General features: G+C 38.0%; 1 protein-coding gene and 2 long non-coding RNA genes across 6 annotated transcripts in view; 1 reads left to right on the forward strand and 2 right to left on the reverse strand.

Annotated features, from left to right (window-relative positions):
• Positions 1-7,945: 7,945 nt before the first annotated feature.
• On the forward strand, positions 7,946-10,727 carry LOC136249949 (uncharacterized). Of its 2 annotated transcripts, none has more exons than XR_010698397.1 (8): positions 7,946-8,283; positions 9,085-9,357; positions 9,421-9,513; positions 9,567-9,669; positions 9,728-9,827; positions 9,872-9,958; positions 10,439-10,497; positions 10,547-10,727. It is a non-coding gene; the product is annotated as an uncharacterized lncRNA (long non-coding RNA). The 2 variants fall into 2 exon arrangements; XR_010698398.1 differs by having other exon boundaries at positions 9,728-9,819.
• Positions 10,593-13,827, reverse strand: LOC136249948 (uncharacterized). Of its 2 annotated transcripts, none has more exons than XR_010698395.1 (6): positions 13,243-13,827; positions 11,763-12,433; positions 11,652-11,708; positions 11,544-11,600; positions 10,805-10,920; positions 10,593-10,737 (listed from the first exon to the last, which is right to left on the reverse strand). It is a non-coding gene; the product is annotated as an uncharacterized lncRNA (long non-coding RNA). The 2 variants fall into 2 exon arrangements; XR_010698396.1 differs by lacking the exon at positions 13,243-13,827 and adding an exon at positions 13,090-13,196.
• Positions 13,828-19,980: 6,153 nt separating this feature from the next.
• LOC136249934 (transient receptor potential cation channel subfamily A member 1 homolog) overlaps positions 19,981-26,757 on the reverse strand; it is a 40,975-nt gene continuing 34,198 nt past the window's right edge. For both annotated transcript variants that reach the window (XM_066042072.1, XM_066042071.1), the window contains exons 18-23: positions 25,764-25,817; positions 25,288-25,706; positions 25,011-25,214; positions 22,869-22,937; positions 20,405-20,599; positions 19,981-20,346 (exon numbers count right to left, since the gene is read on the reverse strand). In XM_066042072.1, coding sequence (XP_065898144.1) covers positions 20,113-20,346; positions 20,405-20,599; positions 22,869-22,937; positions 25,011-25,214; positions 25,288-25,706; positions 25,764-25,817 — 1,175 coding nt within the window. In that variant the 3' untranslated portion in view covers positions 19,981-20,112. The remainder of the gene's footprint in view (positions 20,347-20,404; positions 20,600-22,868; positions 22,938-25,010; positions 25,215-25,287; positions 25,707-25,763; positions 25,818-26,757) is intronic.

Here is a 26,757-nt window from a genome sequence, read left to right on the forward strand (position 1 = left end):
CGCCCCCAGACCACCTTGTGGCCTGGGGGCGTGCATGACTGTAATTAGTCCGTCACGGTGCGCCCGACTCTTCAGTCAGTTCTTTTTAAGAGTCGGGCGCACGAGATTCAGGAGACTCAGTGTAGCTAGTATGTAGGCTACACTGCGAGGGTTACGGACTAGCCAGTCAGTTTAGTATGGTCCCTGCTAAGCGACGCCGGAAAGGGCCTAACGGTTCGTCAGTAAATTTTGACGTCATGCATCGATTACTATATCTGGGACCATCATATACACTGATATAATGATGGTCCTGTAACGATATATTTGGACCCCCCAAAAAAGTGGATCCCCGGTCTACTTTTTCTTGAAATATTTGGACCCCTCTGAAATATTTTATCCCCCTACAAAATTTATTATTAACGCCATTTGCACACATTCAAAGGGGGGTCCAGATATTTCAGCTGAAATAATCGATCCCCCCGTCTATATTATCTTTGCCCTTACCTGTTACATTCAGCTGACCACCCCAATTTCTGGAAACTGCATGATCATGAGTGACAAGTGTAAAGTGTCTAGCTAGCATTTTCTCTTACGGGCTGCCTCTGCCGACACTTTGCCCACTGCTGTCAGTTTCCAACATCGATCCTTGTAATGTGATGCAGAGTGCTTATTGTGTAATTCCACATGCAGCAAATGTTTAAATGAAGGGTCGTCCCCCGTCTCTTAAAGTCACGCTTACTATCACAATAAGGTGCTGCATGTTAATTTTTAATATTATGCAGACCTACAAAACTTCTGAGCTAGCTGTACTGAAGCACCTTAAGCAGCAATTCCAATATCCATACTAACATGCTATCGCTCAGATATTGTTTAATTCACCATTATGAAAATGTGATTTTAGAATTAACTTGCCCTAGCTCTGGACTTTTACATCGTATACAATCAGCCCTTCCCAGGAAACAATCCAAAGTAGAGTACCTACTATTGCTGCAGAGATTTAAAAGTAGCTATATTAAGTTACTATGAGACATGTACAATTATTGAAATAACAGTGCTTAGCCACTACCAGTAAGTCTCTGTGAACAATCTGTTGAATCAACAGCATCTTCCATGTTATTTGTCAGGAAGATGTTGAATGATGCTGCCTGTATATAACAGATTTCATCTTCTGAAAGAATTTTCTTAGCTCAATCATACAAAGAGTGAGTAGACTCAGCCAACCATACTTATTATAATAACTGTATTTTACTGATGTAGCTAAATTTTGTTATTGTAACCACACAATGCCCACAAAGATCATTTATACGTATGTTACGGTCTTGTTTGGTCACACGCAATCCAAAAATTTACCTGCCATTTAATTCATTTAATTTAATTTTTTTGTACACATTCACTGCGGCATCATTAATTTATAAATGATGGCATCATTATCAATGATGGCATCATTATCAATGATGGTTTCATCTCTTATATGTGCTGTGGCCTGTGAGAGTGTGGAGAACAAATAATTTTTTTTCAAATGTTTTATTTACCCCTTCTATTGACTTTATTGACTGTAGGCCGGGAATTTCACTTGAACTATTTTATCCTCTTTTAAGGTAAGGTTGTGCTGCAAGGGAGCAAATAGCTAGTTTATGTGAAATAGTATTACGTAGAATGTGCTATAAAAATATTTATTAGCAGCAATAATGCAAATATGAGTAATATGGGGCCAAGGGATTAATAATTAGTTGGTTGGTACTGTGTGTATTAGGGAAACCAAAAGGATATTATCTGACAACAGTGGGCAAGCGATTTATAAACAACATATTCAATATTATTTACTACCAGTTTGCTAATCACTCCACCACTTCTTTACTACTAGCTACAATGTACACATGACTAGGTTAAAACACTTGACAATCGTCTAAGCTCTCACAATGTTTTCATTGACTATGTGAAAGCATTTGATTCTGTTCCCCATGCATGAAAGACTGTTGTTGAAACTGGAAGTTTATGGAACCCATGAATCATTGTTACAGTGGTTCCGTTCATTCCTCACTACCTGTAGACAAAGAGTTGTCATCAATGGTCATTATTCTGACTGGAGTTATGTATCTTCAGGTGTTCCTCAAGGATGTCAATGACCTTCCCTCTGTAATGAAGATATTCACTGATGTTGTCATCCTGCACAGAAAGGTAGCAACACACAAGAACTGTGTACATTACAAGAAGATTTAAACTGTGTATCTGATTGGTGTAGGTTCTGGCAAATGAGCTTGAACCCATGAAAATGTGAACTTTGTACATCTGTAATAAACGATCACCTCCTAGATACAAGATCCGTTAAATTGGTGCAGTTCTGTTGGGAATTCATATTTCCTCAAATTTGTCTTGGTCTCTATACAATGTAGAAAGTTACTTCTAAGGAAACAAGAGTTTTCAACTTTCTTCACTGGCATTTGTTTAGCTGCTCAATGGAATGCAAACATAAAGCTTATTGTGCATTGGTACAACCTGTATTGGAGTATGTTTGTCAAGTATGGAATCATCACACCCAACAAAGCATTAAACAATTAGAATCTGGTACTTGTGGTACTACTTTTGTGGAGCTGCTGTTTCTCTCTCTTCAGGATGGTGATCTCCATCACACTTTTGAACAGCCAGTTCCCCTCTGTTCTTGAACCATCTCTGACAGTTCGTGGTGCTATAATGGGCTTGTAGTGCTCGATTTAATTGTTCTAGCTACCTCTCATTGGACACTGTCCAGCAGCCCTCATCTTAATGTTACATTGGCCTTCCCTCATATCTCATCACAAATTCTTTATCTGCATATATATATGTCTATGACATTTTGGATCATTGCTGAGATTTTGGAGAGTATTGATTTTTACTCTGTCTTCTGCCCCTACAAGATCATGCATATTCACTTACTATATCTGTTGTAAGCAAGTATCTATTATTGTTATAGATATTCTCTTTTTGTAAAATTAATAGTGTTTTCTTTTGGAATTGTATAGCTATACGTACCTTATTCTTAATTTGCCTAGCCGTAATGTATTTAAATCTCAGCTGTATTTGCAACTATTTAGTTTTGCTTCTGTGTAATTATTTAGTTTTTGTAGCCACTTAACTGTGTTTTGTGTGCTATAGGTGTTGCTTCTATAGGCCTATAGCCTTTTGTATTCACCTTGTCATTGTTGTGACTAAATATAAACTTATAACTGGCAATAATAATAATACCTGCCTCTTTTCCAAATAGAAATTATTATGAAGCTATACACCAGCAGGGCCGCCCAGAGAAATTAAGGGGCCCAGGGCAAAGAGTTAAAGTGGGGCCCTTGACCCAAGTTGTAAGGTGAAGACCAAAAAAACAAAAAACAAAGGTCACACAACCTGCTGGCAATGACAATAACTACCCATCACCAACCATATCTCCTTATCTATAAGCTTGCTACACTGCTCCTCTGAAGAATACTGTGACTGCTCTATTAGAGTATTTAGATCTGACTGCTCTATTGGAGTATATCGATCTTTTAAACAGGTATTCAGGGGGCCCTTCATGGGGCCTCCTGGGGCCCCTTTCAGGCTGCATGGAGCCCGGGGCAAAATGCCCCAGTTGCCCCCCCTGTGGGCGGCCCTGTATACCAGCTGCAGGAGAATAGACTCACTTACTTAAAAAATAATATATTTGTTCCCCTGCTTCGAGTCTCTACTCTGTGGCAAACACTAGCTTACATGAAGTATAGTTAGACACTTAATATGATATTATGCTTGTCACTTTCCATATAGAGACTGGGGTGGTCAGCTGAATGTAACAGAATATAGATGGGGGATCGATTATTTCAGCTGAAATATCTGGACCCTCCTTTGAATGCATGCAAATAGTGTTAATAAAATGTGTAGGGGGATAGAATATTTCAGAGGGGGTCCATATATGTGTCACTTTTCGTATAGAGACTGGGGTGGTCAGCTGAATGTAACAGGATATAGATGGGGGATCGATTATTTCAGCTGAAATATCTGGACCCTCCTTTGAATGCATGCAAATAGTGTTAATAAAATGTGTAGGGGGGATAGAATATTTCAGAGGGGGTCCATATATTTGTCACTTTTCGTATAGAGACTGGGGTGGTTAGCTGAATACAACAGGTAAGGGGATCGATTATTTCAGCTGAAATATCTGGACCCCCTTTGAATGCGTGCAAATGGTGTTAATAATAAAATTTGTAGGGGGGATAGAATACTTCAGAAGGGGTTCATATATTTGTCACGGCTTTTCCGTATACTGAGAGACTGGAGTGGTTAACAGGTAAGGGCAAGGTTAATATAGACAGGGGGATCGATTTTTTCAGCTGAAATATCTTTGAATGTGTGCAAATGGTGTTAGCTAATAATAAAATTTAATAATAAAATTTGTAGGGGGACATGGGGTCCATATATTTTTGTTCCGGGGGGTCCAAATATTTCGATATATTTGGACCGGGGAGAACCAAAATAGGGGGCTTCAAATTTTTCGTGACAGTCCCAAGATATAGTACCCTGAAACTGGTTTGGATAAGAGGGGAGTGTTGACGATTCAGTAGTCTAGCACTGCCCCTTACACCTTTACTGTAGCGAAGGGGCGGGCGACGTGAGAGAGAACCAACTACATAAACGAGTCCTCGATCACTCATGCGACCACTATAAAAACAGTTAGTAATCAAGAGCGGCCCCAGGAATTTTGGTGACTGGTTTCCAAACTTTTGCTATACGCAAATTTAAATCTAGGGGGTATTGGGGCAAGATTTTCCAGAAACTGAATTGTGTAATTTGAAATTGAATCTGGTAGCAATTTAAAAATATAATTCTGTTAGGTATAATGTAGGCTGCTTAATTGTGCTCGCTTCTGGTACAGTGTCAGGTGCAGACTAAAGGGACAGAGCAAATTTGACATTTGAAGCATGCAACAGACATGGATGTTCTTGGGGCATGCCCCCAAGAAGATTTTCAGATTTTAACACTCTGTTGTAAGATTTTGGACTATTCTTTACTGTGTTGGCACAAGTAAATAAAGTAGCTAGCTAGCTACTTACAGTTCTTAAGAGAAATACAAATGTTGCTGTTCTATTAGAGTGGTTGACTGCTCTATTAGAGTATTTCGATCTGAACATTTGTACCATTGCAAATCACTGTAAAATACCTGACCAGTTTCTGGAAACCTCAGAAACCCCCTAGATCTACCCTGGTAATTAACACCTGTACTGTGCATGTTGGCATGGCAAGGAAGTGTGTTGAGGAGTGCAAAAAAAACATATGCATGCATGCAGTAATTAGCTACAAAGACTGAAAAATCAGTGCCACTCACAGCAATCAGAGCCTGTCCAAACTGAGCCATAATATAATTGTAATACTCGTCAATAACTAACACTCAAGCAGCTAATAACTTTAATATGCCAGACTGAATAATGTACAACATAGCAAGATTTTATAAATACAGGAAATTAACTAAGTCATGTCATATGATTACAAATAATTATATTCATGTATTGTTACATCAGCAGTGGTGTGTGTGTGTACAAGTCAGTTCAATATTACACTTTATTACATAATATTCCGTTAAAAGGTTGGTCATGATGCTCTAGAACTGAACCACAGCTTCAACAGCAGGTAGTAAGCCACAACTGGTTACAGTACATATTAATGACCGTATAGCTAATTGAGATAATCCTGTATTAGGGCTATACTGACAGATACCAAGAGTTCATAATATTGAGAGGAGGAGTACATTAATAACAATACCGATATTATGGAAACCATTAGGGACATAACACAATTCACTGTCCAGTACACAGCTAGCTAGTTCTAGTTAGTTAGGGTTTTAGTCATATATCAGTTAGCAGTTCTAGCTAGTTAAATTCAGTAGGGTTTAAGTTACTTCTCTATTACTGATTTACTATATACTAGTATAAAGGGATTTAAGTGACAAAACAAAAAAAAGAGTGGTATACTTCTGTGAGACAATCTGTACATTGGAATGCATGATATAATAATTATTTTGTTCAATGCCAAAGTAAGGATTTTCCCACCAAGCTATGCCGTAATACCATCATTCAACTGTAATTGTTTCACTACTTTTTATTGCTTGGATCCCTTTTAATTTTTTAAATGTACTATAGCTAGTTTGTTTATTTCTTGTTAGCTATACATGTGTAACTATTCCATTAGGGTAACTGCCATAGAGTATCTTCTTGCCTACCAAGGGTGTTAATTTTAAAATGAAGTAGGGATTGATGCAATAAAAGTAGTGAAACAAGAGATTAATGATGGTTTTACAGCATAGCTTGGTGGGAAAGTCCCTACTTTGGCACATTACTTTGGCATTGAACTAATGTGCCAAACTAAGGCCGGAACTTTCCCACTGAGCTATGCTGTAAAACCATCATTCATCACTTGTTTCACTACTTTTTATTGCATAGATCCCTATTTTATTTTTAAATTAACAATTTCTAAAATAGCTACTAGTTTGTTTAGTTTTTTTTGTTGTAGCACAGTTATAGCTACAGTGTAACTTGTGACTTTTCTATTAGAACATCACACATAACTGTTGTATTAGAGTGACTGTTGTATTAGAGTATCTCGAGTTAGTGAGACTTAAATTTGAAGTTTGGCAATTTTAAAAAATTTTATATCCAGCTATCTGTAAGTGTTTTGTTATATTTAATGTATTGTATGGACTAGTACTATTCAGTATTCCATAAAGGTGATTTTCGTCGCGTAAGATGTCTCTAGGATGATTTCAGAGGCAGAATTTTGGGTGGTGTGCGAAATTTTTGGGGCGATCCCTACTTAAACGGTTCTACCGTACCATTTGATATTGTCTGCGGAGTGTTGTGGCTGACTGCAACTGGTGGGTGAAATGTGTATTTCACCAATAATTGTGATGCCTCTCGGGTCCACGTGTCGTTATTATTGTTATTATCTACTTTAGGCCAATGAAACTTGATTAGCAGTTTCGCGTCATCGCGCCCGCATACTTTTGATACACCCGCATGGAATTTCATTATTGGTATTTCAGATCGAAATACTCTAATAGAACAGTCACTTTTACTCTAATAGAGCAATCAGCTATACTCTAATGGAAAAATCACTTGTTATAGATTAGTAACGTACTTTAGCTATTTAATGCAAGAATAATCAGTGTAGATCTCACTGTTTTTTGGCAGAAATCTTCATGTTTGGATGTGTGTTGTGCTTTTGGAAAAATAATGAATAATGAATAATAACCGCCCGCCCGCATCAAATTTTCAAAAATCTGAGCGAGAAACTGGTAATCAAGTTTCATTGGCCTTACCAGTTAGGCACTGGAGGGTGTACACAGAAGGCAGAGCCTGGCCAATTTTTTTTTTGGGCCCACTTCTGACTAGTCTCGCGTGCCAGACGGTTTGTGTGGGGGCGGCCACACAAACCGTCTGGCACGCGAGACTAAGGCCATACCTATTGGATTTTATGTTGCACGGGCCCGACCGACTGTCTTTTTTCATGACCTGAAATGATAATGATAATCACGTGATATAGGATCACGTGTGCCAAGATGGTCAATCTCGTATGTATTGTATTAATGCTTTACAGTGACCAGCACTGAAGGTCTGCAGCAACATGTGCTGCAGCCTTATGTGCTAGTGAAAATCAGCTATTGGGATAACCAGGCTCCTCTAGGGATTAAACCCTTCAAAAGGTTGAGCTTTAATGGTGAATAAACTCCAAACGAAATAGTTCTTATATTCAAGAGGTTTGATTCATTGTACAGCAATACATTATGGTGCTGCAGAACACCCTATATGTTTCATTAACGTTTTTTGTAGTTGTTGCTCTTTTTGTATGGTTCATAATACTTTAATTTTCTATTATGTACTAATTATTATTATCATTATCAAATCGACCTACCTACCCAAATTTTCTGAGGTTTTGCCCGCGCAACATAAGATCCAGTAGGTATGGCCTAACTTCTGACTTAGAAAATTTTTCTCGTTTGGTGAACTTACCGTTTTTGTTTGTTTTACGTAAAGTCACATTACTCAGGGGGTTGGTGAATCTCGGGGACAAAACCCTCGAATCAACCCAGCTGGGTTCCTCGAGGTTCTTCTTCTCAAGTGATGTAGCGAAGTCAAGGAGCAAATTACACAGGCAGCTAGTCTTACTACAGTAGGTGAAGATTTCCTTTGCCAACTCACAAAACACGAGATGACTGAAACACTGAGATTCGCCATGGGCTGAACTTGCTGGGAGTGGAGGAAATGAAGGCTATAAGAACATGAAATAGTGAACACTGAATATATCTATATGGTATGATAGTGTAAACTGCAATTGTTGGTTAGTTGTATTTCCTGAGACTGCATGAGTAGCTATCTTCATTTGATATGCCAGTATGTCAGTCATTCAGTGTCCAGTTCAGGTGACCCCACCAAAAGCACAGCTAAGTTTACATCGTTTACTCAGGTGAATTGGCAGGGAAGCACTCATTTTTTTGTAGGTCCACTTCTGAGTTAGAAAATTTTTACATTTTGTGAATTTACCGTTTTTGTTTGTTTTACAGAAGTCACATTGTTCAGGCATAGATTATATATTCCCCACCTAGGGAATATATAATCAGATCATCGATAAAACACGATCATGGGAGTTTTAAAGTAGTCCTAACCCATACCCTAACTCTAATCCTACTAACCCGGTTTCCTAACTCCTAACCTAATCCTAATCTAGCTCCTAACCTAACTCCTAACCTAACCTAATCCGACATGATCGTGCTTTATCGTTGATCCTATATAATCTATGGCTTGCCATTTTCTAATCCTTTTAGTGTGCACATGCAGTACTAGTTTCAGTAGTAGGTGTTCTAGAAGCAATTTCGTTGGGAGCTATAACATACCATTATTCTATTGTAATCCAATACTATAGTGCTGCTGTGGTGAAACTTTATGTTTACTAAAGGAGATTGGTCATGCATCATAGTCCCGGGCATGTCTATGCTTGTATTACTGTATGTTAGAAGTGGTGCTGCTAATCACGTATTTGAATAATTGTTATGTGGTTGGCATATTTGGTGGCACAATGTATGTTAATATTGCTCATTGTTTCAAATTGTCACAGGGATGCACTGGTATAGAGCAGATGACTCAGGAGACACTGGAGTTGAAGGCAAAGACCTGCTTCAAGGCAGGCATCTGATGACACAGCTGAAAGACGAGCTAAGGAACGAGACGGGTATCACCAAATAGCCGAGCTTAACCTTGTAGTGTAAGGGGGTGGGGCTAGACTGATGATAGTCATGTGAGACAGAGATAGTGTTTATGGTTTTCTACAATAAGCATAATTGAAGCCTTACTACAGAGCCCAGTGGGAGTGGTAGCACGGACCATAAAGGTGGGTGTGGTGATATGTTGTTGCCATCTTGGTGTGTGTTGTGAGGGCCATGTACTTCTCCAGCCTCAGAATGGCTGTGTTGCCAAGGGGATAAGGGAAGCATTTATTGACTATAACAAAGTGTCCACCCAGATGATCAAAGCTGCTGCAGGACAGGTGAGCACCAACCACATTCACACAACTATTATTGTTGCCATGGTTACACAAAGGAGCATCATCACACAAACTACAATTGTGATGTTACCTCCTTAAAGAGTTCTACTTCATCATGAAGAAAACTAATGACGCCATGGAAACTGGTGGCATGTACATGTGAGCAGATGCTACAGTATGTAACCAGTCATGTCCATTTATCTGTCTGTCATCACAGTACTAATCTTGACTACTGACATTCAAGAAACACACTTCACAAGTCTTAGTTATATACTATCTATGAGAACACTCACCAGATAAGATCCTCAAGTGGGATAGTAAGAGTATTTGTATTAATACACCATCATCAATACCTCTATAGGCATCATTAGAAAGTACTGGTTCCAGTCCAAAAAGATTGCTGTTGTGTATTTTTGCTTATTTGCAAAAAGTGCATCGTCTGACTGGGGTATGTTCTTGTAATGCAACTGTGTGGCAGTCATTTGACAATGTTCATTAAGTGTGATAACATACAACATGTATGTGGCATTTACATATACATATCTAGTATGACATAGCTGTACCTGTTCTCATGACACCTAGTTGTCACTGCTAATGTGTACATGCCATTGCTATAGAGCAGGGTTTTACAGGGGGGGGGGGGAGGGGGTTCACAAAATTTAATTTCACAGATTGGCAGTTCTCCATGCAAATTTCCCCATTCAAAATTTGCAGTTTACTCAAAGTGGCATTCCTTATGTCAACAATTGATTAAACTACCACACTGTCACTTTATAATGAATCCAAAGAACAAATTGTTAGAGAAAGGGCCTATATATGCTACCATATCAGATTGGTTTGTTAATCAGCTTGATAATAATGATTAATGGTGCACCCTCCTTGCTATCTAAGCCAAAATTTTGTATTTACTATCATTTGTTTCCAACAGAGAATTGAAGTTCCCAGCTATGAAATTCTGTTACAGACTGGTGGATTAATCAACTTAAGGTGACTGATATGTTTATAAGGATGATGACTGATAGTGAACCTTGTACAGGATGGATTATTTATCCCAATGATGACATGCACAAGTAAACCATGTGTTTGTGTTGCATATTTTGTTATACTTACAAGGATGACATTTCTTACAATATAATATGTATTGTACACTGACTCAAATTTAAATATTGTGTTAAATAATGATCTGAGGTGTTTCTTGAATGTCAGTAGACTCAGTATAGGTTTGTCCTGTGATGGACGGAAAGACAGACAGATAAATGGACATGACTGGTTACATACTGTAGCATGTACTCACTTGTACATGCCTCCGGTTGCCATGGCGTCATTAGTTTTCTTCACTGATGAAGTAGAACTCTTTAAGGTTACGGTAACATCACAATTCATCTCATTATGAAATACCACAGTCAACACCTGTGACAAGATCACAAGATAATACACAAGTAACTGGTTCCCACATATCACCTTTATTTTGTACCATGCGATTTGTCACAGCAGTGGCAACAGTATTGATATGCTGCACAAAACGGTTTGCTAGACAATGGCTTTGTTAGCTTATAGTATAGTTGAAAACACCCACAAAAAAATTCTTTTATCATAGCCTTCCCAAATAGCACTACTAACAAACCAACTGCTGTCACAATAAACATATCATAGGAGTGGTCATTAATACAGTACATGAGTTTCATGTCCCAACAACGGGCCAAGTTAGACACCAATTGGGACCTATATACTTGACACGGTCACTACTGTATATTGAGGTAGTCTTATAAATGAGGTCATGAAGTACATCTCAGTTGTGTTTGGGACCTATATACTTGACAAGGTCACTATATTGAAGTGGTCTTACAACTCTTGGCCTAGTGACATGACCGTATTTGTCATAGTGGGTTCACTCATTTTATTACAGCCACACAACACCCAAAACATTACAGCAGAACCCCTCTATACAAGAGAATAATTATACTTTATAGTTTATGCCAGCACAAAGGAAGAGAAGTTCCACTGTATCACACAGAAATGATAAGATCACGCACCTCTCTTTGCTGTCTAATTCAAGTCATCATCTGTTGTACCTGACTAGCTCTCTCTTCCTAACAACCAATCAGAATAGCTCGAAGTTTAAAGACGTCAATGCTAATTACCATTTTCTTTTGAGCTTCTTCCAGTTATTGTAGCAGATTGATCTTGTCTTCTAGTTCCTGTGATGATGTCATATAAGCTCATGTGATGTCACATGACAGCAGAGTACACACCATCTTATCTGTGTCTCCTTGTGTGATGACCACTTTTACTGCTGTACGTTGTTTGTGCACCTCTCCCTCCTCACGTACAGTGTGGCCTTGTGGTAAACAAAGTGTGACTTGCATAAGGTAACCACCCACTTAAAAAGTCCACAAATTTTGACCCAAACTCAATGTCCGTTTGCCATACACTACACCGTAGTGAGGCCAGCCAAGTTAACAGATTATACTCACTGGCTTCTTCACTCACTAACTTGCTACTTCTAGTTGTTCCTTCAGTGACACATTCCCTGTACAACAACAACAACAAAGACAACTTCACACCGCTATAAGTCTCAAGAAATGTTCCACCAACTAGTAACAGCTTTACTACTCTCCCCCAAATGACCATTTACACATTAGGGGTACTGGTAGCAGGATGCTCTGGGAGCAACAATGTTTTTGAGATTAGCAAGTTGTCCTGCAACATTGTAGAAAACCACTAAACACTATCTCTGTCTCACATGACTATCATCAGTCTAGCCCCACCCCCTTACACTGCAAGGTTAAGCTCGGCTATTTGGTGATACCCGTCTCGTTCCTTAGCTCATCTTTCAGCTGTGTCATCAGATGCCTGCCTTGAAGCAGGTCTTTGCCTTCAGCTCCAGTGTCTCCTGAGTCATCTGCTCTATACCAGTGCATCCCTGTGACAATTTGAAACAATGAGCAATATTAACATACATTGTGCCACCAAATATGCCAACCACATAACAATTATTCAAATACGTGATTAGCAGCACCACTTCTAACATACAGTAATACAAGCATAGACATGCCCGGGACTATGATGCATGACCAATCTCCTTTAGTAAACATAAAGTTTCACCACAGCAGCACTATAGTATTGGATTACAATAGAATAATGGTATATGTTATAGCTCCCAACGAAATTGCTTCTAGAACACCTACTACTGAAACTAGTACTGCATGTGCACACTAAAAGGATTAGAAAATGGCAAGCCATAGATTATATAGAATCAACGATAAAGCACGATCATGTCGGATTAGGTTAGGTTAGGAGTTAGGTTAGGAGCTAGATTAGGATTAGGTTAAGAGTTAGGAAACCGGGTTAGTAGGATTAGAGTTAGGGTATGGGTTAGGACTACTTTAAAACTCCCATGATCGTGTTTTATCGATGATCTGATTATATATTCCCTAGGTGGGGAATATATAATCTATGCCTGAACAATGTGACTTCTGTAAAACAAACAAAAACGATAACTTGAAATTCACAAAATGTAAAAATTTTCTAACTCAGCAGTGGACCCACAAAAAAAAGAGTGTTTCCTTGCCAATTCACCTGAGTAAACGATGCAAACTTAGCTGTGCTTTTGGTGGGGTCACCTGAACTGGACACTGAATGACTGACATACTGGCATATCAAATGAAGATAGCTACTCATGCAGTCTCAGGAAATACAACTAACCAACAATTGCAGTTTACACTATCATACCATATAGATATATTCAGTGTTCACTATTTCATGTTCTTATGCCTTCATTTCCTCAGTCCACTCCCAGCAAGTTTAGCCCATGGCGAATCTCAGTGTTTCAGTCATCTCGTGTTTTGTGAGTTGGCAAAGGAAATCTTCACCTACTGTAGTAAGACTAGCTGCCTGTATAATTTGCTCCTTGACTTCGCTACATCACTTGAGAAGAAGAACCTCGAGGAACCCAGCTGGGTTGATTCGAGGGTTTTGTCCCCGAGATTCACCAACCCCCTGAGTAATGTGACTTTACGTAAAACAAACAAAAACGGTAAGTTCACCAAACGAGAAAAATTTTCTAAGTCAGAAGTGGGCCCAAAAAAAAAAATTGGCCAGAGCCTGTTCGAGGTGTCATTCGTCGGAGGTGTGAAACCTCCTTGAAGTCTGCCGTATCACTCGACGGTTGGTACAGTAGGCTATTATCACTTAATATGATTCAGCAATGATCATTAAACAATTGTTAAACAACATTTGATCAATTACAATCACGCACACATTAGCAGCCTACAACAATATTTGGTCCATGAGTTCACACCTTCAGTCACGTGTCCGTTCTCGCGTGATCTTTGCCTTTACAAATGTCCTTTTTTTTTTTTTTTTTAATGTTATTTAAACAGGGAGACAGCATCAGCAAAACTGAGCTGTTTTTCAGCTGTGCCCTGAACAAGCATACAAAACAATATAGGTACATATATACACACAATTAACTAAATATGACTTAAATAAGCTAGCTTAAAGCTATTTAATGAGTTCATCTCGGTGATTGAGGTAGGCAGGCTGTTCCATATAGTTGTGCCACGATAATATAGACTTCGTTTGCCATAGTTTAATCGCACAGCAGGTACATACAAACGATGGACATTGCACCCTGCATGACCTGTGACGGATAAAGCAGACCTGAATGTGGAAAGTAAGTAGGAGGGTGATAGCCTTTTTAAGATCTTGTATACTTGTATGGCAGTATGAAATCTGCGACGTTCAACTAAAGTAAGATTAAATGTAGAAGATCTGGCAGAGTCATATGATGAAAACCGTGAATGAAGTCTTTCCAGTCTCTTAAGATGGCCAACATTAGTAGGTACCCATACAACATCACAATAGTCAATTATAGGTAAAACATGGGCCTGATATAATAATTTCATCACAGTAGGAGTGAGTGGCTTAAGGTGATTAATTGAATATAATTTTCCACGAACCCTCCGTAAAACATACTCCACATGTTGGTGCCAAGTTAAATGTTGGTCAATGTAAACTCCTAAATATCGCACAGTAGAAACCTGTTGTAGTGGTAAACTGTCAAGTGATAGGTGTAGGGTTTTCCCAGAAATACGCTGTCGGGTCCCAATGAGCATAGACGAGGACTTTTGGAACACTCAGTTTCAACTTGTTGGCAACCAACCATATAAAAAGTTGTGTAACAGCACGCTGTAGAATGCACTCCAATTGTCTGAAGTCACTATGACAATAATGCAGCTCTGTATCATCAGCATATAAATTGACATCAACATCAGTAATGGCAGTTGGAAGATCTTGGTGAATATAGCACACTTAGTTACTGACTTTTCTTCAAAATAAAGCACTGGATAGTCTTCATTTATCATACTGGCAAACATCTATCCTTTGCTACTGTTTAAAGAGTCTCTAACATTCATTGTTAAGTCTAAGGTCAAGTTACAATAATTCATACACCCAGAGTCTCAAAGTGCTTCTATCATTTTATTATTATTGTTGTTGTTTTTCAGTACACACACAAAAAAAGATACTGAAAGCCACTGGCAAGTGCTGCCAGTGACTCTACTACAATTAATTACAGTAAATAATCACTTATAACAGTACTGCATATATTGGTGATGGCGACGCTATTGAACAGTGGCAGCAGGGACAGAGGTAATGGAAGGTATGAATGTTTGTATCATTGAATTGCCACATGAAATGATCCCACATGTATTGTACACACAGTTTCCAAACATTCTCATAGATTATTGTGACTATTACATGACATAGGCTCAGATGTAATGGCATTCCATAAATATATGTGCTTTGGATTCTTCTGAAGACCTCTATAATACAGATATGGGCGTGAGGCCTAGTCTGGCGCAGCCACCCTTTTGCAAATATAGGGAGGGTCTGCATTTAAAATTTGTAGCATGTTACAGAAAACAGGTAACACCAATCAGATTGCATTATTGGTAATAACAAAATTTTTCTGACGTTTATTTTGGAGTTACCATAGATACTCTAGTGTTACATAATGAGTGAAAGACTTTGGAACAAAGTTTTGTGAAAATGCGATATGATTGAGGCTGCTTTTAGTTGTCAATAGGGCTTTGTTTAAAGAACAAATGATAGAGGTAGTTTAGGGCCTTTAGTTGGAACTGATTTACTCATGATGTTGCATAATCGATATGGAAAGAATCTAAATCCTGTTAGCAGTGGTTTGTTAGCTTATTTTAAAAAAAACTACTTACTTTGTATGGTTGTCGGATGTACATTCTTTCTGCCATTATTGTGATGTCATTGTTTAATTACATTCCACTGTTACAACTCTGTAATGCTAGAGTGACCAGACCTTCCTTTTTTTGTGAATGGGTGGCCGCGCCAGACTAGGTGAGGTCATCATGTTTTAGTAAATAAATTGTAAAGAGGTGTGGTTTCTGTGCTCAATTGTTATCAGTCAACCAAGATCATTAATTGGTGTAGTCTCAAACCTATTGTGAAGTTACAGGTATCTACCAGTTGTCCGGTATCTTTTACAGTAGTGTAAGCACTATAGTTTTGTAGCATCTAAATATGCTGCTCAAGGAAAGTGTTAATGTAGAAAATGAACACCTCAATACAGATTACATGAAGAAGATGACCAACCTGATAGAAGATAAAAGGAAAGGGCACATAGGGAACACACTCATTAAGGAACATGCCACTAGTGAGTTTGTTATTGTGGTGTATAATATTGGGTGTGCACTGCTTTGTTTGGCCTCCAGCCTTGTAAGTGTGGTCAGGCTGGGAAGCAGGCAGGCAGGCACACCAAACTTAAAGTTTCAGAATCTTTTTAAAAGTCTATATGGCCGCGTATGTGTTCTTTGTTTTTAATGTTGTATTTGCTGTTAGATGGACTAATATTCTGTAAAGATTGTTGCATAAGATGTCTCTAGATTGATTTTTAAAGGTGGAATTTTAGGTGGCATGTGTCATTTTAGGGGTGATCCCTATTTTAACAGTACTATCGTACTGTTTGATAGTATCTGAGGAACATTGCACACCATAAGGTATGCCTTCCCTTGTGATTTATACCCCCCTTTCCAATTGTCTCCTGCATGGTAAACTCCTTGACTGTGCATATATGAGTACGCCAACTTCCAGACCAGTTGGTTTTTTCCCATATTTCTGAGGGTTTTTGTACAACTTTTCTATGATATTGCACTGAATTAAAAGCAATTTCTTTATAGGTAGCAGCCTAGTACAAATAAAAGAATTACAATGTTGTAAAGCATTATTGGATAGAGGAATTTCGTAAATTTAACACAACCATAGTGATCATGCAATAGCCTATTTTTAGACTATGTTTTATGTTTTGCAAATAAATTTACACCTTTTAATGGAAATTTAAAGGTGACTGTTCGTTGACTGCTTTATTAGAGTAGCTGACTGCTCTATTAGAATATCTTTTCTTGCAAAGTACTCTCCAATAAAAGTGGGGAGGCCATAACCCCCCCCCCCCTGTTTCCATCTCCTATGTACCAGTTTGTTCCCCTATGACTTACACCTTTTAATGGAGATTTAAAGGTAACTGTTCGTTGACTGCTTTATTAGAGTAGCTGACTGCTCTATTAGAATATCTTTTCTTGCAAAGTATTGTCCAATAAATGTGGGGAGGCCATAACCCCCCCCCCCCCCTGTTTCCATCTCCTATGTACCAGTTTGTTCCCCTATGACTAGAAATAGATTATATGAACACTTGCTGATAGTCTGATCACTGATGATTGAAATGATTCAGGCACTCAAGATGAATGCTCCAAGGCTGGGAATTACAATATGACACTTAAAGCACTGCCTATACACTTGTGTGCATGAAAGTCCAGCACTCGGAGGGGTGTCTCAAGGCTAATATAGCACAGAATATATAACTGTACTGTATTTTTCCAATTACTAGTGTACTGTATTTGCCCAATTATCCACATAACTGTACTGTATGACTTATACAGTAGAGTTTTGCGGATAATTGGTACAGTATAAAAAATGCAGTTTGTGTTGGCACTTTGATCCTCCCACGCAAAATACAATCAATAATGAACATCGGTCAAACTTTCAAAGTGTTGGGTGAGTCTTAATATGAGACAATAAATTATCAGATATTAGAATCAGATGTAAAATGTAGTAATGGTACAGCAGCCTTACAAGATACCCTAATAAAGCAGTCAACCTAATACAACAATCAAATAGCCAAACAATTGTGAGAAATCACTCCCAGAGGTCTAATTTTTAAATTTTCCTGGGAGGCCAGATCCCCAAGTTGGCATACTGGTGTATTATATACCTAGACCCTGGCATCACCAAAAGTCCAGCTACTTCCCTAGTTTGAAGCATTGGATTTAGTTGGATTTACTGTGATTGTTAGTCTAAAATCCAATCTCAGAACTTCTAAATTCCAAAGATTGCAATTGGTGAAGGTATGTTAGTGTTCCATTATTAATTCCCGGGTTCTGGCTAGCATTGATCGTTCTATCAAAGTAATTACACTGACTGCATGCTCTATTAGAGTATATAATTTGTAATGCAGTGGGAGGTGAAAAATAAAGTGCTGCTGATGTGAGTTTACTATTTGTAATGGATGTATGCATGTTATTGCATACTGAAATATAGTGGTATACAGTGTTTTTGATAAATTGGCAATGAAGCAATAACAAAACTACCACTGAGATAACTGTAAAAGGGGGTTTCTGTCGAAACCACAGAAATCCACCTAGATCTGTCACTAATTCAGCTCAAACAAGCTGTTCAGTTCCAAGAAATTCACCCTATAAAATTCTGTAGAGAGTTCAACTACAAACAAGTCACCCTGTAGAGAGTTCAACCACATTCTGTATAAAACGCATAGACTTTTATATAGTGTATAGATTGCACGTCTACAGGTGAATTGATAGTGCAGGCTCCTCTTACCTACTTCTAAAAACTCCATAATTTCAACAAATTTTGTGATATTTTTGGTGATGGAAATGTCATCAAATTTTTCTTGGGGGTGGGAGGCATGCTCCCAGACCCCTTAGTTTCAGCATGCTTGTCCACTTTTACATCTAAAGAATCTATTGCCCAGATAAAAGCCTGTGGAATGGAATGTATCTTAATGATCATGATGTGAGCATGGGCAATTTAAAAGATTATTAAAATTGGCTTGTTGTGTCAATGAAATCTTGAGTCAACTGCAGTGGCCCATGGCACTACACAGTGCCTTGTAAACAGTGGATTCAATAATTTTATATACTAAACTACCACAGGACTTGTTCATAACCACCTAATCACAGCTGGCAAAGAACCAGAGAATACAATCCTGTATGTCAATTTTGCCAAACACATCTTCAGACAACTTATTACAATGTTCACATTGTATCGTGTACTCATATGCTTCACTAGTACATACTTGCCAGATCAGAATCTTTTCTAGCAGTTCATGATCAGTATAGGTCAGATAAAAAAAGCATTTACATTGCAGTGCAGTATGAATGCTTTTTAATCTGATCTACTTTTGAAATAGCTAGCACTATAATGGCTTGTGACCAAAAATCATAAACATGTCTGAAACTAGCTATGATCTGTTCTTTTTTTTGCCTACCAACCAACCATTTTGTTGTAAAATATCTGATCTGAGCAAAAACTTTTCAAATAGGTATATGATCTAGTATATATAGTATGCTGTGGTCAGCAGTGTGTATATAGCTTCTACATATGAAGCTCTTTGATCACATATACAATTATACATGCAAAAGCAGGCAGTGGTTTGCAACTACATATACTCTGGCTAAAATACATGGATATTGTCAGTACAATGGACATGGAGAAGCACTTGGCATGCCTATGCAGTTTTATCTCCAAAAAGTTTACAGATTTTCTTGTAGGCCTGTGGAATAAAAGGTGAACAAAATGGTATATTTCAATTGTTTAAGAAATACTTATTTTGCTCACTAGTGGACCTAAACTTCTTGTAAAATAACTTCTAATGCTTCTTTTGCACTGCAAAAAAAATGAAGTGTACTTTGCACACAAAAATGATGCCACAGTGCAAATTTTTTGGGGCCAAGCTTAAGTGTGCACTGTGATGCCATTTTTATGTGCAAAGCACAATTCGTTTAGTGTGGGATCGATGCTTTCTAAGGTGGTGTTTAGGTGAGTGTTTTATTAGTATTTTGACAAAAAATGTCTTATACACCACTACCATGATTCATTACAATCTCTTAAGTATGATTCAAACAGGTTTATATGAGAACAGCAGCTTTACACTTGTATTTTAGGACACTTGGATTAGCTATCTGTAGCTCATGTTTTGAATAGAAAATCAACTGCATTGGAATCGAAGATAGTAACAGAGGTAGAGCTGAAGTTTTATTACAGCCTTTCCTTTATAAAACTGTATATATTACTCAAACATATACTGTTACTCTTTCTGTTAACTTCACTTCAGCCACCACCCCAAAATAGTTAATTCTACTGGTGTGTTATGTAATCATTTATGTCACTAAAGACTCAAATGCAATTGTATTATAAACATATAGTCAACTTATTATAGACTCAAATGCAATTATATTATACATAGTCAGTTTATTATAAACAGACATGGTTATGTAGTCACACTACAGTTGAAGATGATGTTGAGTTCAGTGACATTGTGGACTTCCATTGCTGATGTGTGGTTGTTTCAGTGTCTGAACTAGTTTCTTTGCTTTGCTCAAGATGTGTGAGGTATGCAGAAAGTTGGTCTTCCAAATGATCAATTCTCTCAATAAATGTTACATGCATATTGTAAACATCTTCCATTCGCTGATTTAGAGATTCCTGGATTTTGTGCACGGGATCTGCTTTCTAATAGTATGCAAAGTCAACATAATATTATTACTATAGGCAAAGTATTTAATCTTACCAGCAGTTCTTGTACTTTCTCAAAATTAGCATTTCGTTCCCAAGCAACTAGCTGAGCTTCTTTTCTCTCAAGCTCATTTTTACCACCCAAGATAACACTATACCAAGTTTGATCTCGAGTGAATGTTATTCTTGTGTTTCTTGAATAGTAGCGTAGCACAGACATTGTATCTTCCAGTTCCAAGATCAATCTAACCTACATGTAGAACACTGTCTATAAGCTACGTATGGTTCAACATGGAACATCACTATTAGTAGTGCATACTAAGGGGACACTCAGCCACAAAATCTTTCACCAATGATATGACATTGATGACAAGGCAGAGGAGAGCACACGGAAAGAGGGGGTCACTGCAGCTGGGAGACTATTCTATTGGAAAAGTCAGTATTCCCAACTTGGTATCTCACCTGCTCCAAGTGTTCAGAACACACTATTATTGATGTTGCTATTATTTATGTGAGAAAATATCAAAACATGTCCTATTCTATGGGGTGATTTTGGAAGCCAAAGTCTCAGTTTCTGAATAGTATAGTATATGTAAGATTAAAATGGAGTCTCCTGAAACCGCAGGAACCCCCCATGAGTACACCCCTGCAAGGTGTGCCAGGGCCGGAGGAGGGAAAATTGAGTTGGTCAGGCCATTGACTATAATGTTGACATTGCTACTATATACATGCCAATGAGAGAGGAGCTGTTGCACAGTGTGCGAAGCACACTCTGCGATGTGCGAAGCATGAGCATTCTAGGGGGATCTGGGGGCATGCCCCCACAGGAAATTTTTGAAAATTAGACACTCAGATATGCAATTTTAGTGATATTTCACTGCTAGTTAGCTATATAAATATGCTCAAGCCTATCTGTTGTTCTTCAGACTTTCTATATTATGTATAATTGTAGACCTGACATACAGGGGACACAGCATGAACTTGCTGTATGGTTCATTTAGTTATAGCTAGCAATTAGAAGTTCAAGGGGGGTCTGGGGGTGCAACCCCTAGGAGCTGCAGACTTTGCAATTTAAAGGCTTGAAAATGCCTTAAAATTTAAAATTGATGCTAAATTTTAAAGTAAAACTAGCTAGCAACTTGCAACTTTCCCCCCAAATTTCACAGGGAACCCATGCAGCATGGCTCCCTTTAGCTAGGATATATACTATACAGTGAATCCACACAGCTACAATAAAAAGCTACACAGCTACAAAAATACAGTATACTACTATACTGGTTTGTATGAAGTGAACGGATCATCACGTAAATATACTGGTGGACAGTCACGAGACCAATCAGTATTCGAAAATGGCGCGATGTGGGTGAAACTGAGAGTTTGCTCAGTATCTCGACAGGATGAATGGGTAGTTGAAGAGGAGTGATTTCTACTCAACATCTCATCCAGATGGCCACCATGTAATGTATGGGTGTACAGCTTCTTGCCGCAGAATGAGTCATCTGCCAGGTTTGTCACTGCCAGCCCTTCGCCCAGTAAAAGAAGCCAAGAGAGACAAGCCAAGGAATGCTAATGATTATTTATGAAGATTGAATTGTGATAGAAGTGTGCTGGTTTAGAATCAAAGAAGGCACCTGCCTTACACGTGATAAATGCCAACTGTCAGCACACGTGATACTGTATGTAGAACCCACAATCATTTCTGTACGAACGATACGAATGCTATGCTGTATTGTAAGGTAATTGGAGGTACTATACGTGTAGTTCTGTGCTTTCATTAGGCTGAGAAACTAGGTAACTACTTGTGTCATGCATTTTCAATAACATCTGTAAAATGTACGTAGCTACATGTAGATGTGATCGTCCAAAGATTGTATGAGAGTAATGTAGTTCGAGCTGGTCAGCTAGTTGGTTCAACTCCAGATTATTGGTCCGGCTCAGGCCTGACCAACCGGACCGTCTCCTCCGGCCTTGTGTGCTTAGCTAACTATTGCAAAATAGTGTGGTTACCCACTTGCTACAATAAATTTATTCCACCAATGATTTTTCATTATTTGCCAAATTTTTATCATCCGAAATATTGCATGTCTTTTCTCACATGTAAATATTAAGCAATTTTTTTATAAACACTTCCTTGTGACTTTATACTATATCAGATTAACTTGCACCAATAGCATAACAAGATTTTCAGGACTGCATGAGGGCTTGCTGTGCTGGAATAATTTAAACCACACCTTAGCAACTGGCAAACCCACAAGGTACTACACAACTGCACAAATGTTGCTGGCAGTGCCGCTTGTGAAGCAACTTGTTCCCAGTCAACTGCTACTATTGACTCCTCACAAGAAATATAGCCCAAAGGCATCTAACTAGATTTCTCTCTATTGAAGGTTTCCATCAAATGGAAAGGTAAAAAAGTGATAAATGTAACTAATAATTTGTAAAATAATTTTTATGATTAATACATATAGTACTGGTTAAACGTGTAACTACTGAAAGAGTTTCCACAATACCAAAAATACCTGCAGACTGATTCTAGTCAGCTGAGCCTTGGCTCGCTCTGCTTGTGTATCTCCGACTGCAAGACCAACCTAATAAAAACATAACAATATAATTATTATGACTTATAAATATTATTACCTAAACAAATACATAAGCTAAACAACAGATATACATACATTCAAGCCCTTCCTATTAAATCTTTGTAGGTTTGTTAACAGCTCTGTAGGCTTATGCTAACGCTAACTATTTTATATAGGCTTTGAGTTTAGAGTGGAGGATCGGAATGTCGATATAACTCTGATATACTTACTTAGTATTCCTTCTCAACACATTGTATACTTAAATCTTTTGGAGGGCAAAATTAGACCAAACAAATACTAACATATTGTCTTCATATATAAAAATTTTCCCACAGTATAGGGGGAGTGATAACAGCTATTAGATAATGGTATGCATAATACGCTTTGATATTTGGAAAACACCGAGGTCTTTAAACACCACTAAAAGACCTGCTAGCAGGTCCTTAAAGTGGTTAAGAGACTTGCTAGCAGAAAGATCTATATATGGGATCATAGCCTACAGCAGGTGACCAGTCGCCCAAGCTAATACAAGTTTAACCACTGCATTCTTTTATAAGCATGCCTAAAAGAATTCGATTTTTGGAGGCAGAGTCTAATGTTGTAGCTACATTTGTTATGATGAATGGACAAATCCAGAGATATCATGGAAAATTCTGTTTAGAGTGAAACTGTTTTAGTAAGTGTTTTATACCTTTATTAAACTATTGGCAAAGTTTACAAATACTTTTTATCGATGTGTTATGATCCCTACTCTAGTCGAAACTTCCAAATTTTTTGTGTACTTGTTTGTTAACTTTTTGTAAAATAAAATTATTATGACTGGTGAACCCACACATACCGCATCAAAAGAAAGAAATGGCGCCACACACACCAGCTATCAATTATCGTCTGAAACATGAAGTATCTATTATGCTTCGTTGTCAGCTATGTTCAACCATTACAAATCAAGAACTGCTCGAAAAGCACCTTTGCAATCAAAGTAGCCACTATGAAAAATACAGATGATTTCCATTATCAAGGGAAGCCATCACATGCTACCACCAAATTGACACTTTTTGCTGTCAGCAAAGATGAATGGGACACAAAGGAGGACACAAAGGAGGACACTGGTAAGTCCATGAAGAATGCATTGTATGCACCTCTCGGGCCAAAGCGATGTCAAATAGTGAAAAAATCAAGCCCATGCCTTAGCTGTTATCAAGTCTAAAGGAATCAGTCAGTCAGTTACTCAGTCAGTCAGTCAGTCAGTTGGTCACTGGAAGATTTCATTTAATAATATTTTTAAAAAGTCCGTAACAACTTGTTGAAAGCATTTCAAGTCGATCTGAAGGCTTGTTTGGGGTTGGTTTTGCCTAAACAATACTGCTTCATCATCGTCAGGGAAAAGTAAGGCTGGTTTTTGGGTGATGTTTTTCATGGGCCACACCTACATCTTTGTGGTCCCCTACTATACAGTATTATCATACTGTATGAATGATGAAGAACAACCTTGGTCTGGGTTCCTAACCTATACTAATCAGGGGCTAAAAAAGGGGCTAGTTGTGGCCAAAAAGCAAGTTGTAAATGACTTTTGGCTAGTTGTAAATGGTGATTTGGCTAGTTGTAAAAGTCAAACTAAATAGCAAGCTGCAACACAGATAAGAATAAAGTCAAAAATTACATACATGTGCTGTGCATGTTTACAGGGATTTGACTAAAAGTACCTCAAGAACCAGTCTTGAGATTGCCATTTTCAAAAATAAAACAATAGTTTGATCTAAAGAATTGGCTTGTACATCACTGTAAGTTTGTTTGCCATTTCCTATTTCCAGATCTCAGTCACTAATCTCAAATTGCTTCCAGATTCAATTTTGCCACAATTATGCTTCAACTATAGGTAAATATGCTCCCACACTCCCATGAAATTCCTTCAATTATTCCCTTCACTGACATTTTGCTACACAACAATCGTGACAATGTAGAGCACAAAACTAAATATGTAATTCAAATATGCACAACTACTACTACCCCCCCCCCCCCCCGGTCTCAGGTTTGGGCTAGTTGTAAAAAATTATTTTTTTAGCCACTGATACTAATACTCACCAGCAAGTTGCCAAACAGGATTGGCATCACTATGATAAATATCACCCATATTATTACTGTCAGATCAGGAAGAAACAGCATTATGCCTTCATCAACCAACTCTTGAGTATTAATAAAGATTGTATCAAACTCAAATTCTCCAGTCGTCATCACTAATGTGTTTAGCATGCTACGTGCAAGGTCAGAAAATGGAGTTCTTCTATTCTGAAATCAGAAACACACAGCATTGATGAAACAGATGTGCATTTAATTTAATGACATTTACATCCACACTTACTGGAATTGTAAGTAACATGAAAAATGGAAGAGAGAACGAAAACACTAATAGTGCAGCAATCACAGTCAACTCTGCAAACGTATTTAATATGTTGTACATTATACTGATGGTTATTCCTGTATAGGGCAGTCGTCTCAGGAAATAAACTTGGTTTATCCATCCCAAAAATATTGCTAAAATTCCTACTGTCCATGTGAGCTTGTCAGGACAGAAACAATCTGATTGGAGACGGAGATGGCATGCCGAAAACGTCACTGAGAGTACAAATATCACAATCTCAACCCAATTCTCTAAATCTTTAACATATTCCAGTTTCCTTCTCCAAAACTGAAATAGTTCCAAAACAAACTGACTTATGGAGAAAACAACAATTAGAATATCAGCAGTAAAGAGAAAAGAATCTGAAGATTGTGATAAACCTGTTTGAAATTAGCCAAAAATAAATTACATAGCCACTTTACACAACATCAATTTACCTCTTTCTGTACAGTTCATGTTTTCTTGTGTCTGGAGCTTGTAATGACAAGTACCTAACAAATGTATGTAGTATCAGAAATGTTGTGCTTTGGTTGTACCTAATCCATACTGCCAAAGCATGTGCAGGAAATGTGAGGCTTAGATATGAATATACAAAGCATTGCCTATTTAGTACTACTGCACTAAATGATAATGACACAGAGAGTGAGTGTCCAGTGAGACTAGTTAACTGGATAGCTGATAACTGGTATATGCTCAAATGCTTGCAATATATTTTCTTCCATGTATACCAACATAATTATTTTAATGAACTAAAACTACTTGTTTAAGGTTTTAAAAATGCAATGTACTGTTACCAATTGTTTATAGGATAGCCACTAATGACCATACATAGGTGTAGCATAAAATTTTTAGATGGAGGGCTCTGTTCCGAGTGGTTGCAACGCTAGGTTGTGTGCAAAAGTAAACATACTGTGCAAAGCATGATCTGATCTGGGGCATGAAAATTTTGAGATTTTAGTCTTTTTGGATTAATTCTGAGGAAATATTATACAGAACACTCTATTAGAACAACCGACTGTTCTATTAGAGTCTATTGATCTTTTTGCCAAATTAGAAAAAAAATCAATAGGGGACTCCAGCCCCCTTGCTCCCCCCAGGTTGTTACACCTATGCCATATACACTGCTACAAGTATTTGCTTATATAACTGACTTACAGTTTGGGATCTTCACTTTGCAACAATGAAATACGAGGTGAAGTGTGTTTATCCAGTATATAGACTCTTGTACAGCACACAACTCTAGATTAATCACCTAGTTTTTGGTACCCTGCCATCTATACAGACCCCCGGCGTGTATTCTATAGTTTGGGACAAAGTATCTGGCGTGTATTTGAGCCCAGGAATTTATTTGAGCCTGGCTTTAATATGGATATATATGGTACACTACAATTCATGTAACACTCACATAGTAACTACAATACTACACAACAC

This window comes from Dysidea avara, chromosome 3, assembly GCF_963678975.1.
Source record: "Dysidea avara chromosome 3, odDysAvar1.4, whole genome shotgun sequence".
NCBI lineage: Eukaryota > Metazoa > Porifera > Demospongiae > Dictyoceratida > Dysideidae > Dysidea > Dysidea avara.